This window comes from Eriocheir sinensis, chromosome 16 (genome assembly GCF_024679095.1).
Source record: "Eriocheir sinensis breed Jianghai 21 chromosome 16, ASM2467909v1, whole genome shotgun sequence".
NCBI lineage: Eukaryota > Metazoa > Arthropoda > Malacostraca > Decapoda > Varunidae > Eriocheir > Eriocheir sinensis.
The window spans coordinates 16,494,161-16,509,258 of record NC_066524.1 but is presented as its reverse complement, the minus strand read 5'-3'; the positions used below and the strand labels follow the sequence as shown (position 1 = coordinate 16,509,258).

The 15,098-nt window shown below is 42.7% G+C and overlaps 1 protein-coding gene across 1 annotated transcript in view; it reads right to left on the bottom strand.

Annotated features, from left to right (window-relative positions):
• Positions 1-15,098, bottom strand: part of LOC126999167 (lachesin-like) — a 34,395-nt gene that overhangs the window by 81 nt on the left and 19,216 nt on the right. Inside the window, exons 2-6 of the mRNA XM_050861494.1 lie at positions 8,270-8,968; positions 6,298-6,428; positions 2,940-3,065; positions 1,874-2,030; positions 923-1,027 (exon numbers count right to left, since the gene is read on the bottom strand). Of these exons, the coding sequence (XP_050717451.1) occupies positions 923-1,027; positions 1,874-2,030; positions 2,940-3,065; positions 6,298-6,428; positions 8,270-8,968 (1,218 nt within the window). The remainder of the gene's footprint in view (positions 1-922; positions 1,028-1,873; positions 2,031-2,939; positions 3,066-6,297; positions 6,429-8,269; positions 8,969-15,098) is intronic.

Here is a 15,098-nt window from a genome sequence, read left to right as displayed (position 1 = left end):
GTTAGGTGAGGTTAGGTTCGGTAAGGTAAGGGTAAGGTAAGGTAAGGTAAGGTAAGGGTGAGGAGGTGAGGTGAGGTGAGGTGAGGAGGTGGAGGTGAGGTGAGGTGAGGAGAGGTGAGGTGAGTTGAGGTTAGGTTAGGTGCGGTTAGGTGAGGTGAGGTGAGGTAAGGTAAGGTCAAGTAAGGTAAGGTAAGGTAAGGTAAGGTAAGGTAAGGTAAGGTAAGGTGAGGTGAGGTAGGATAGGTTAGGGTTGGGTTAAGGTTGAGTTGGGTTGGAGTTATCATCATCATTATCTTCATTCATACTATTGTCACTATTATCATTATGTAAGTCACCGAGTATTATATCACCATCAATACTGTTACCCCTTCTACTTTATTTTTCATCATTTCATCTTCATCACCATCATTATCACTATCCTCACTCACTATCAAATCACCACGATCACCATTTTTACTGTTATATTCATTGTCATCAACATTATCAGCCCTACTACTACTACTACTACTACTACTACTGCTACTACTACAACTACTACTACTACTACTACTACTTCTACTACTACTACTACTACTACTACTACTACTACTACTACTACTACTACTACTACTACTACTACTACTACTACTACTACTACTACTACTACTACTACTACTACTACTATTACATGTTACAGTATTTTTTTATAGTCAGACAGCTAATCGGTGGTTCATGACAAAGGAACGAAGATCTAACCTGCACTATGTCAAACTGTTGTGGGAATGTCAAACTATGTCCGTTAAACTATTTTGCGTGGACAAACTTTATTGCCACGGTGGTATAGTTCGGGACTCTGTGATATTGATGGAGACCGTTTTCTATTCCTCATATCTGTTCATCTATAATGCAAAATACTGTACTACTACGCCAGGCAAAGTCTCACGTGTAATGCTGGTTGTTGACGAGCGCCTCCTGCTTGTGGGAACCAGGTGATGGCCAGGTGGGTAGGCTTCACGTGGCACTCCATATCCATGTCGTATTGTAAGGCCTATGGGGGAGGTGAGAGGGAGGAGAGGAGTGTGGAGGGAGGGATGAAGAGGAGGAGTCAAGGAAAAGTTGGGGAGGGAAGGGATGGAAGGAAGAGTGAGGGAAGGGAAGGATGAAGAGAGAGAGGAGGGAGGGAAGGGAGGGTACTGTTATGCGGACGTATTACTTGGGGTCCGTGTCGCCGTCAGGAGACTCCGTGGAGGGAGATATGCAAGACACCTTGCACAGCTTGTAGTTTAATATCTCCTTAGTAATACACTTCACTCTGACTCTTCACTGACCACTGGGTGACTATGGCTTACTATGACTTTGACTGACTCCTATATATATATATATATATATATATATATATATATATATATATATATATATATATATATATATATATATATATATATATACCGAGCAGTACAGTCTAGAACGTTACAGTATATATTCGATTGTACAAGAATGAACATGTAGCAAAAATCTGGGCGAGTTGGCAACACTTCCCGCCTGGCGCCTGGATCATGGGCTCCTGTGCGGGCGGTGCATTGCTCTGCCCCCTGGTCGCTCCTCCCGGAGTCTTCCAGAGGCCCATAGACCCCGCAGGAAGCTTCCAGCACAACAGTACATTGAAGGGAGGGTGTGGAGGAAGGGAAGGGAGAGTGCATTGAAGGGAGGGTGTGGAGGAAGGGAAGGGAGAGTGCATTGAAGGGAGGGTGTGGATCACCCCAACATTCTTCTATTCCCCTTCTTCCTCACCCTAAGCCCCTCTTCTACACCCCATCACTCACCAACTCCCCTTCTTCCTCACCCCAAACCCCTCTCCTACACCTCTCACACACTCATCACGCTGTTTTCTCACCTGGTACACCCTGGGGCGGATCGCCTTCACCACGGGGGCAAACTCCACCTCCACGTTGATGTTCCTCCTGGCGCCGCGGCCCACCTGGTTCTCGGCGATGCAGTAGTATGTCCCGCGGTCCTCCTTGCGGATGTTGCCGATCTGTAGCACGTTGCCCCTGGGTGGAGGAGGGAGGCATGGGGGTTAGTGGTGGTGGTGGTGGTTTGAGGGGAAGTAGGTGGCGGTGGTGGTCAAGCACGTTTGGTCCCATTTTTTTTTCTTTTTTTTACAGCAGCGGAGACAGTGCAAGGGCGTGAAAAAAAGAAAAGAATAATGAAAAAAAAAAGCACGCTACTTACTGCTCCTAAATAGAGTAGAGTGACCAAAAAGAGAACTCAATTTCAGGAGGAGAGGTGTCCTGATACCCTCCTCTTGAAAGGTTCAAGTCGTAGGCAGGAGGAAATACAGATGGGGGAAGATCGTTCCAGAGTTTACCAGCGTGAGAGATGAAAGAGTGAAGATGCTGGTTAACTCTTGCATAAGGGGTTTGGACAGTATAGGGATGAGCTTGATCAGAAAGTCGTGAAGTGATGAAGAAACCAAGCAAGTATTTCATGAGGTGAGTGAGGTAGGAATATAACATGTGTAGAGAATATAACATGTGGAGAATATAACATGTGGAGAATATAACATGTGGAGAATATAACATGTGGAGAGAATATAACATGTGGAGAATATAACAAGTGGAGAATCTAACATGTGGAGAGAATATAACATGTGTAGAGAATATAACATGTGGAGAATATAACATGTGGAGAATATAACATGTGGAGAATATAACATGTGGAGAGAATATAACATGTGGAGAATATAACAAGTGGAGAATATAACATGTAGTGTGGAGAGGCCAGTGTCTCGAGATGAGTGGTAGGGCATCCACCTAACGCAGTCCCACGGGTAGCGGATGCTGTTAACACGCCGCCCTGCCCAGTCCATTATACCAGCCATTACCGCCCCACCCCCCACCATCCCCACGCGACCCCTCCTTCCTGTACCACCGCGGCTGTGACACATCAACCCGCCTCACCTGTAGATGGACCCCCCGGTGGGCAGGATGGCGTTGTTCTCCCTTCGCCAGGAGATGTCCGGGATGGGCATGCCGCCGGCGTAGCAGGAGAGCTCCACGCTGTCACCCTCACTGGCCACCACCGACCTGAAGGAGGAAGACGTGTTAGGACTTGTTTTGGGATGAAGGGAAGGGGGGAGAGTGATAGGCGGTCATTATTGTTTTGATATAGAAATAAAACATTATTATTTTATGTGATATTGGGGATAAGAAAGTAATATTATTTTCCCTGGTATAAAGGAAAATATCATCACTTTCTCTGGTGTAATTTTGTTTAGGCCTAATAAAAAAAAATCATCTCTATATAGTAAAACGTTATTCTTTCTCATGTCTCTCCTCCTCCTCCTCCTCCTCCTCCTCATCATCATCATCATCATACTTTTTCTTTTCTATATATTTTTTCCCAGGATCAGAAAACGACAATTATAACAAAACATACGATATCCAACAACAAAAAGCGAATTCTATCTTACTAACGGGCTCACAAAACAATAAACAGGTTAGGCTAATTTCCCCCCCCCCCCCTCTCTCCCCCTTTCTCCCTCTCTGTTATATAAGACTCGCACGGTAACAGAACAAGGCTATTAATCATTTTTCTCCTGTTAAATGACTTGAGAGAACGGTGATGGAAGGGAGGAGATGGAAAACGAAGGAACGAGGAGGGGAAGATAATTGAAAGAAAGGGGAAGATGAAGATAGAAAGGAAAAGGAAGGAAAGGAAACGAGAGGGCAGGAAAGACAATGGAAAGAATGGAGAGAAATTAAAAGGAAGAAGAAAGGGAATGAGAAGAAATATATATAATGGACAGATAAGGAGAGAGAAGGAGAGAAGGATAGTTAAGAATAGAAGAGGAAAGGTTTGGTATAGTGGAAGGAAAGGAAAGGAAATAAATAAAATACAAGGAAAAGTAACCCCGTACAATAGAATGAAAGAGAAAAGAGTAGGCCTAGATGAAAAGGAATCGTACAGAAGGGAAGGAATAATAAGCAGGATAAGAAGAGGAGAGAAATAGAGAGGAAAAGGAAAGGAGAAGAAGCATTAGAATGGAAAGGCAGGAAAGAAAAAAAAGAACGAGGAAAAGGAGAATGAGAAGAGAAGTAAAGAGGAAAGGAAAAGAAGAGAGGAAAAAGGAGGAAGGCGAAGGATTAGAATGGATAATGGATAATGAGGATGAAACAGCGAAAGGGTAGAGAAGGCAAAGTAGGGATAATGATAAGCAAAATAAGGAGAGGAGAGAATTTAAATGGAAAATGAAAGAAGAGAGGAAGGAGAAGGGAGGGGAAGGATTAGCATGGAAAGGAGAAGCTAATATAAAAAAGAAAGGGTAAAGAAGGGAAGGCAAGGGAAGGGAAGGGAAGGGAAGAGAAGGGAAGGGAAGGCAATGGAAGGGAAGGGAAGGGAAAATGAGAAATGTGGATAAAGGGTAGAACAGAAAGATATGGAAGAAGGGAAGGGAAAGAAACAATGAGAAAAGGGAAAAGAAAGAATAGAAAGAAACAGAGAGGAGGAATGGGAGAGGAGGAGAAAACTAAAAATGACAAATAAAAGAAGAGAGGAAGGAGAAGAGAAGAGAAGGGAAGGATTAGCATGGAAAGAAGCAAAAACAACAACAACAACAACAACGAAAGGGAAGGCAAGGCAAGGCAAGAGAAGGGAAGGGAAGGGAAGGGATAATAAGCAAGTGGGGGAGGAGAGGGGAGAGGAGGGGAGAGGGGAGAGGAAGGATTAGGGGCTCAGGTATCATATTACAGGCTCTTGTCACCCCACCACAGAGCGCGTTACCCCGTGTGAAGCCACTGTGACTGTTATACCCTGGGGGACTGGGGGGAGGCGTAGGGGAGGGTGGGGGGGGGGGGCAGGAGGGGATGAATTGAAGGAGGAAGAAAGAACGAGGGAGAAGAAAGAGAAGGGAGTGAGGGAAGAGAGACGGAGGAAAGAAAGGAAGAAAGGAGGGAGGGGGAAAGAATGGAAGGAGTAAGGGAAATGAGAATGGAAGGAAAAGAAGGAAGGGGAGAGAGAAGAAAAGGAAGGAGGAGAGAGTAAAGAGAAAGGAAAGGAAAAGGGAAGAAGTAAAGGAGTAAGAAAAGAAGGGAGGAAAGGAGAGGAAAGAGGAAAGAAAGGAATGGATTAGACAGGGCAGGAGGGAGAGAGAGGAAATATAAAACGAAGGAAAAGGATGAAGGAAGGGAATGGAAGAGGCGTAGGAGGGAGGAAGGTAGGAGGGAAGGAGAGAAAGGGAGAGAGGAGGGAGAATCAAAGACCTTGTGTAACCTGTTTATTGTTTAGTGATCCCGTTAATGAGAAGGATTACACTGCGAGAACTCTATTTTTTATCATCGTAGTTTTGTGATCCCGTGGGAAGGAAAAAACAGACCAGGTATTTTTAGCGTAGCATTATGGAGGAGACTATGATGAGGAAAACGAGGAATATTTATAGTGGAGGAAAAAAGAAGATAGGAAAGGGTTATGAAAAAAGAAACACTAGTAAGAGAAGAACAAGAAATATGTGAATCGTGAACTTAAGAAGAATGAAATAGAGACAGATAGAGAAAAATGAAAATAAGGAAGAGTAAGAAAATAACAGAGAAGGCAAAGTAACCCAATTTAACCCAAAATAACTCTATCTAAACTTAATCAAACCCTAATCCCACCAAATCCTAGTCTAACCTAACTCAACCTAACCCAACTCTTCCTAAACTTAATCAAACCCCAAATTACACCAAATCCTAACCTAACCTAACTCAACCTAACCTGACTCTCCCTAAACTTAACCCAAATTACACCAAATCCTAACTCAACCTAACCTAACTCTATCTAAACTTAACCAAACCCCAAATTACACCAAATCCTAACTTAACCTAACTCAACCTAACCTGACTCCCTAAACTTAAACCCAAATTAAACGAAATCCTAACCTAACCCAACTAAACCCAAAATAACTCTACCTAAACTTAATCAAACCCCAAATCACACCAAATCCTAACCTAACCTAACCTAACCTAACCTAACTCTACCTGAACTTAATCAAACCCAAATCCCACCAAATCCTAACCCAACCCAACCCAGTCATAGAATACACAAACACAACCAAATCACACCCAAACCCATCTCATCTTCACCCAACCCAAACCCAACCTAACCTAACCTAACCTAACCTAACCTAACTCTACCTGAACTTAATCAAACCCAAATCCCACCAAATCCTAACCCAACCCAACACAGTCATAGAATACATAAACACAACCAAATCACACCCAAACCCATCTCATCTTCACCCAACCCAAACCCAACCCAACCCCAATCCTAGTTTAACCTCACCTGGTGGAGTTGTCGGAGATGACGGGCGGGCGTCTCACCAGCAGGTTGACATTGGCGGTAATACGGTTGTTGATACCGATGAGCACCTGGCACATGTAGTCCCCGCCGTCACTCTCCTGGATATCCTTAATCTGTGGAGGGAGCGGGGAGTGAGTGAAGGAGTGGGGGAGTGGAAGGGGAAACACGGAATAAGAGGGGAAGGCAAGGGAAATGAGAACAGAGTGGAAGGGAAATGAGTATGGAGTGACTGTGGAGATGAGTGTCTGTGGAATGAGGGATACAGGAAGCGCGCGAATGGACAATGGAAGGGGAATGAATGAGGAATGAAAAGTGGAATAAAAATGGAATGATAAGGGGAATGAGTGTGGAATGAGAGATGTAGAAGGGGAAATAAGCGATAAGTGAATGGGTAAATTTGAATGAGGAATGATCTGGGGAGTGAATGAAGAAAGAGAGGAACATGGGGAAGGAGTGGATGGGATGAATGTGGAATGTGTGAGTGAATGAGTAAGGAAAGAGAAGAATGAGTGGGCAATACAAGGGAGAAATGAGTGAGGAATGAGAGGGATAGAGAAGGATAGAACAAGCGAGAAATGATTGGGGAATGAGAGAGTGGAAATGAATGAGGAATAAAAAATGAAATGACACAAAAACGGATGAGGAATGAAGAGGGAAATGGAACGGAAATGAAAGAGGGGAATGAGAGGGAATGAAAAATGAAATGACACAAAAACGGATGAGGAATGAAGAGGGAAATGGAACGGAGATGAAAGAGGGGAATGAGAGGGAATGAAAAATGAAATAAGAGGAGAAAAGAAAGGGAATGAGAAAAGAGAGAGAGCGAGAGAGAGGGAGAAAATGAGTGTGGAATGAATGAGAAGATAAAAAAGAGGAAAGAATGGAGAACGACAGAAAAAGGGAAGGAGAATAAGATTGAATACAGAGGAAAGGAAAGGGAAATGACAGAGGAATGAGGGAATGGAATAATGGAGAAGGAAAAGAAAATGGGAAGGGGAGTGAGGATGGAATAGGAAGAGGGAAATAAAGAGGAAATGAAACAGAATAAATGCGTGAGGGGAATGAGAGGAGGGGAAGTTAATCTCTCTCTCTCTCTCTCTCTTAAAACCACACAAACACACACACACAAACACCAAAACAAACATCCTATATCTCGCTTGCCGTTCCAAACACACACACACACACACACACACACACACACACACACACACACACACAAACACACACACACTCTTTTTACGAGCGCGCCGGCGAAATGATAATGTTGGAGTCTATCCCTCGCTCGGCATATGAACAGGGCGGTCGGATAAACAGAGAGGCGGGTCACATCACATCCACCTTTTTAATCCACCTCTAATCCACCTGTAATTAAGCCATCCACGGGTATCGATTGGCGCGGACGAAAGGTGAGGGCTTCGAAAGGCGTACCTGTTTGACCATACCTGTCTGCCTTACCTGGTTTTGGGTGTATGTGTGTTTGTGTGTGTGTGTGTGTCGGTACGGGTAGATGATGGAAGGGGTATATGTATTTGTTGTTGTTTTTGTTGTTGTTGTAGTGGTAGTAGTAGTAGTTAGTGATGTTTATATGATACTTTTTATGTCTGTCTGTCTCTTTGTGTGTCCGTCTGTCTGTGTTTGTGTATATCTGTCTGTCTGTTTGTATCTTTTTGTCCCTGTCTGTCTGTGTCTCTGTCAGTCTCTCTTTAACTATCTGTCTGTCTGTCTCTCCTCCCCATCCTTCCTATCTCCAATCCTTCCTCCTGTCTGTCTGTCTCTCAGCCTCTCATTCCTCTCCTCCCCATCCTTCCTCCTGTCTGTCTGTCTGTCTGTCTGTCTGTCTGTCTCTTTGTGTCTATCTCTCAACCTCTCCTCTGTATTCTCTCTTTCACAGTTTCATCTCTCCAGCCATTCCTCTACCACTCCATCCTTCCTCCTTCCTTTCCATCCTTCTCACCTGCAGGGCGTAAGTCGAGGATCCTTTGTCGTGCCTGAGGGAGTAGCGGGAGTCCCTAATGATGAGCCCGGGCCCTGTTGAGATGGGGAGGTCCTGCACGCTTCCGGACCCGCGCTTCACCCACAAGACGGGATAGTCCTGCGAGTACTGGACGGAGCACTCGAGCTGGACACTGGAGCCGATGTCCACCACCTGTTCCTTCGTGATCCAGCTGATGGAGGGCGTGCGGACTGCCAACCCTGGGGACGAGAAGAGAGGTGTTTTAGTGAAGGGTTGAGGTTGGTGGAGGTGAAGGAGAGAGTGAGAGACGTTTGGAAAGGTTAGGCTGGTTGTGGTTGATGGGGAAGGGGGTTTGGTAGTGAGGAGAAAGACATATGGAACTGCCAACCCTGGGAACGAGAAGATGGGTGTTTTAGTGAAGGGTTGAGGTGTTTGGGTGTATATGCGTTTATGTAAATGTTGTGTAGTGTAAATGGCATTGGTGTGTTTTTGTATGTGTGGAACATTATGTATAAGAGAACAATAGGAGGACGTGGACAGAGAGTTGAAGATAAACAAGTAACACGAAAGACAAACGATGAGGACATGACGCGGACAAGGAGCAACGGGACAAGGAGCAACAACGAAAATAAGAGTCTTAGCTGCCGCGCCACATTTTCTTAAAGAGTCAACTGCTGCTTTTAAACGGTGACTTGCTTGCTACAAGGTTTGGTTTAGGGTTAATCTGGGTTGGCTTGGCTTGAGTTGGGTAGGTTTTGCTTTGGGTTGAGTTGGGAAAGGTGTTGGTTGAGGGTTGAGTTTGGTGGGGGGAAGAAGTTTGACAGTATGAGAAGAGAGTTAAAGAGAAGTGGAAGGAAATGAGAGGGATGATAGGTAGATAACTATGAAGGGAAAGGAAATAAAGAAGGAAGGGACAGGAAAATGTAAATATGTGTTTGAGGAAGATGAAGACGTAGAACAGGAGGGAAAAGGAGGAGATATGAGATAAAGAGGAGAAGGAGCAACATGACTAGAAACAAGAGGAGCGAGAGAAGAAAGAGAAGAGAAGAGAAGAGGGGAAGAGGAAGGGATTACACAGCTGTAGAAGAAATAAAGAAGGTAGAGAAAAGAAAGGGATTGTACCGAGCAAATTAGATATGTGTTTTAGGAAGATGAAGGAGTGAAGAAGAGAAAGTAAAGTGAGGAGAGAAGAGATAAAGAGGAGAAGGAACAAGGCAAATGACAGTAACATGAGTAGAAACAAGAGGAGCGAGAGAAGAAAGAGGAGAGGAAAAGAGAAGAGGGGAAGAGGAAGGGATTACACAGCTGTAGAAGAGAGGCTGTCAGTGCCGAAGGGAAAATGAGATTATGTTAATTAGTGAAGGAGAAGGAGGAGGAGGAGGAGGAGGAGGAGGAGGAGGGAGAACGAAGAATTATAGGAATGAGGGAATGATTGAACGACTGAAGAAATGAAGGAAGAAACGATGAAAAAAAAAGGAAAAACGAGGATAAGAGAAAGAAAAGATGAAGACAAAGAAGGAAGAAAAAAGACAGGAAAGAGGGAATGACTGAACGACTGGAGAAATGAAGGAAGGAAGAAAATACGGATAAAACGAAGAAAGAAAAATAGGAAAAACAAGAATAAGAGAAAGAAAAGATGGAGAGATGGTGAAGAAAAAGAAGAAAAAAAAAGACAGGAAGAAAGAAATGGCGATAGGACAAAGAGAAGGAAAAGAAAATAGACGAACATTTAAAACAGGAATAAAGACAAGAAGAAAGGAAGAAAGGTAGGAAGGTAGGGAAGACAAAGAGAAAGGAAGGAGAAGAAAAAAAAAGGAGATAATTAACACAGAAGAAAGAGGAAAGACAAGAACGAACGAAGGAAGGAAGGAAGGAAGAGCAGAGAGAGAGAGAGAGAGAGAGAGAGAGAGAGAGAGAGAGAGAGAGAGAGAGAGAGAGAGAGAGAGAGGAAAGGAAAAATAGGGGATATGCATAAGACAGGAGAAAGAGGAGGAGGTAGAAGAAGAAGAGGAGTAGGAGGTGGAGGAGGAGGAGGTAGGTAGGGGATCTGTGATAAGCGAAGAAGATGAACATAATAAGACAGGGGAGATTAATTAACTCGGCCCTCGTGTAAGACCTTGTGACTTTCTCTACAATTAATTCCAGAAGCCACACAAGAGATTAATCGGGTTGTTGTGAGTGTTTCTTCGCGTTCATGATGTAGAAACCTTGTCAAACTATCGCTGTGGTCATAAAACTACCCATGGAAATACTGACATAACAGCCTCTACCAAAGCCTTGTCAAACTGTCACTAAGCTCATAAAACTACCCATGGAAATACTAACACAACTACTTCTACGAAAGCCTTGTCAAACTATCACTAAGCTCATAAAACTACCCATGGAAATACTAACACAACAGCCTCTACCAAAGCCTTGTCAAACTATCACTAGGCTCATAAAACTACCCATGGAAATACTAACACAACAACCTCTACGAAAGCCTTGTCAAACTGTCACTAAGCTCATGAAACTACCCATGGAAATACTAACACAACAACCTCTACGAAAGCCTTGTCAAACTATCGCTGTGCTCATAAAACTACCCATGGAAATACTAACACAACAACCTCTACGAAAGTCTTGTCAAACTATCACTAAGCTCATAAAACTACCCATGGAAATACTAACACAACAACCTCTACGAAAGTCTTGTCAAACTATCACTAAGCTCATAAAACTACCCATGGAAATACTAACACAACAACCTCTACGAAAGTCTTGTCAAACTATCACTAAGCTCATAAAACTACCCATGGAAATACTAACACAACTACTTCTACGAAAGCCTTGTCAAACTATCACTAGGCTCATAAAACTACCCATGGAAATACTAACACAACAACCTCTACGAAAGCCTTGTCAAACTATCGCTATGCTCATAAAACTACCCATGGAAATACTAACACAACAACCTCTACGAAAGCCTTGTCAAACTATCGCTATGCTCATAAAACTACCCATGGAAATACTAACACAACAACCTCTACGAAAGCCTTGTCAAACTATCGCTATGCTCATAAAACTACCCATGGAAATACTAACACAACAACCTCTACGAAAGCCTTGTCAAACTATCGCTATGCTCATAAAACTACCCATGGAAATACTAACACAACTACCTCTACGAAAGTCTTGTCAAACCATCACTAGGCTCATAAAACTACCCATGGAAATACTAACACAACTACCTCTACGAAAGCCTTGTCAAACTGTCACTAAGCTCATGAAACTACCCATGGAAATACTAACACAACAACCTCTACGAAAGTCTTGTCAAACTATCACTAGGCTCATAAAACTACCCATGGAAATACTAACACAACAACCTCTACGAAAGTCTTGTCAAACTATCACTAGGCTCATAAAACTACCCATGGAAATACTAACACAACAACCTCTACGAAAGCCTTGTCAAACTATCACTAGGCTCATAAAACTACCCATGGAAATACTAACACAACATCCTCTACGAAAGCCTTGTAAAACTATCACTAGGCTCATAAAACTACCCATGGAAATACTAACACAACAGCCTCTACGAAAGTCTTGTCAAACTGTCACTAGGCTCATAAAACTACCCATGGAAATACTAACACAACTACCTCTACGAAAGCCTTGTCAAACTATCGCTGTGCTCATAAAACTACCCATGGAAATACTAACACAGCAGCCTCTACCAAAGTCTTGTCAAACTATCGCTGTGCTCATAAAACTACCCATGGAAATACTAACACAACTATCTCTACGAAAGTCTTGTCAAACTATCACTAGGCTCATAAAACTACCCATGGAAATACTAACACAACAACCTCTACGAAAGTCTTGTCAAACTATCACTAGGCTCATAAAACTACCCATGGAAATACTAACACAACAACCTCTACGAAAGTCTTGTCAAACCATCGCTAGGCTCATAAAACTACCCATGGAAATACTAACACAACAACCTCTACGAAAGCCTTGTCAAACCATCGCTAGGCTCATAAAACTACCCATGGAAATACTAACACAACAACCTCTACGAAAGTCTTGTCAAACTGTCACTAGGCTCATAAAACTACCCATGGAAATACTAACACAACAGCCTCTACGAAAGCCTTGTCAAACTATCGCTATGCTCATGAAACTACCCATGGAAATGCTAACACAACCTCTATCAAAGCCTTGTCAAACTATCACTAAGCTCATGAAACTACCCATGGAAATGCTAACACAACCTCTATCAAAGCCTTGTCAAACTATCACTAAGCTCATGAAACTACCCATGGAAATGCTAACACAACCTCTATCAAAGCCTTGTCAAACTGTCACTAAGCTCATAAAACTACCCATGGAAATACTAACACAACAACCTCTACGAAAGTCTTGTCAAACCATCACTAGGCTCATAAAACTACCCATGGAATTACTAACACAACAGCCTCTATGAAAGCCTTGTCAGATATGGAACCAAAATCATATAGAAAAACACATTTATCCGTAAGTAATGATAACAGCCGAGGTAAATAAAAACGATTCAATGCATAATTAATCTTAAAGTTTTGTTAGAGTTTAAGTGATTTGTTTTGAAGGGCGAGAGATGAGGTTAGATTAAACGGAGTCGCTTTTACGATAACGAGAGTGTGGGAGTTTTTTTTTAAGGGATGACTAAAGTAAATTAATGTAAACTTGTATTAATCAACGAGACTTCACTTAATTGTGTATGAGGGAATTATTATTAAGCCTGACACACACACACACACACACACACACACACACACACACACACACACACACACACACACACACAGAGGAACCAAATGAGAGACTGAAGAGAGGTTGAAAAATAAGAAAGGAAGAGAAAAAGAAGGAAAAAATATAAAAGAAAGGAGAGATAGTGGAAAAGAAAGCTATATATTATAAAGAAAGAAGGAGAATGGAGATAAGGAGAGGAGTAAAAGAGAGATGAAAAGAAGGAAGGAAAATGGAAGGAAAAGAAGGAATAGGAAGGAAGAGATGATAAAAATGAAAAGAGAATGAAAATAAGACTTGAAGAGGAAAAATAGTGTAGAAAGTAATAAAAAGAGCAGAAAAAAGAGGAAGGACGTAGATAAAGAGGACTAAGAGGAAAAGAGAGAGAGAGAGAGAGAGAGAGAGAGAGAGAGAGAGAGAGAGAGAGAGGGCGGGAGAAATGAAGAGGAAAACGAAGAGGCGAGAGAAAAAAGAGAGCAAGAGGAGGCAGATAAAGAGGGACAAAGAGGAGGGCGTGATTCATACAGCCAAAAAAAACCCGCGGAATTGAGGGGTGACTGCAGTAATTGGCGCGCCCTCCCGCCCTCGACAGATGCGGGCTTATAATGCACCATGGGAGGCGTGGAGATGGGAGGGAAGGGACAGGAGGAGGAGGAGGAGGAGGAGGAAGGGTGATGGTGGGGGGGAGGAGAGGGAGAGGAACGAAGGGAAGGATGCTGGTATGGGATGGGAGATCTGAACAAGGAAGGGAAGGAAAGAAGAAGATTTTGAGGAGGAAAGGAAGGGGAGGGAAGGGAAAGGAAGGGAAGGAAAGAAGGAAGATTTTAAGGAGGAAAGGAAGGGAAGGATGCTGGGATGGGATGGAAGATCTGAACAAGGAAAGGAAGGAAAGAAGAAGATTTTGAGGAGGAAAGGAAGGGAGTGGGAAGGGAAAGGAAGGGAAGGAAAGAAGGAAGATTGGGTGGAAGGGAAAGCAAGGGAAGGAAAGAGGAAAGATTGGGTGGAGGAAAGGAAGGGAAGGAAAGAAGAAAGATTGGGTGGAAGGGAAAGGAAGGGAAGGAAAGAAGGAAGATTTTAAGGAGGAAAGGAAAAGAGTGGGAAGGGAAAGGAAGGGAAGGAAAGAAGGAAGATTTTAAGGAGGAAAGGAAGGGAAAGGAAGGAAAATGTGAAACCGCAAGAAAAAGAAAGGAAGAGAAAGAAATGAATGTAAGAAATAGAAAAGAAAGAAACGCGAATAAAATAAATAATATACGAAGAAAGATAAGAAGGAAAGAAGGAAGAAGGAAGGGATAGAATAAAGGAAACGAAGGAGTGGAAAGAAGATTGAAGAAGGAGGAGGAGAAGGAGGAGGAAGATAAATGACGAGGAAGAGAAGGGAGGACAATAAATGAAGATGAGGAAGAGAAAATAAAGAAGGAAGAGCAAGTAGGAGGAAGAAAATGGGAAGATAGGAAGATGAAAAGAGAAATACAAATCTACATGTTAATCCATCTATCAATTTCCACACACACACACACACACACACACACACACACACACACACACACACACACACACACACACACACACACACACACACACACACACACACACACACACACACACGAACAGATGCACATAGGAATCGATTCAAACTTACACAATACAGAACAAAACATTAATAGGAGATAAAACCAAACAAAAATACAAAACAAAAAACAATCAAACTATAAACGAAATTACATCAGCAAATCAAATTCAGGAAGTCGTATAAGGAATCGAAATCCGAACAATGAAACACACACACGCACGCACACACAAACAACAACAACAACAACAACAACAACAACGCAATGCAAAAGCCAATTAAACACACAGAGAAAAAGAAATTGGTGACAAAAATTGGACGCCCGAACCAATTAGAGGAAAAAATAATGAAAATAATGAAGAAGAAAAAAAAAAGGGTTTGCAGATGACAGTGAGGAGGAGGAGGAGGAGAAGGAGGAGGAGGAGATGAAAAGTTTGAAGGAATAATAGAATAGGTAGATAGATTGATAGATAAATAGAGATAGATAAA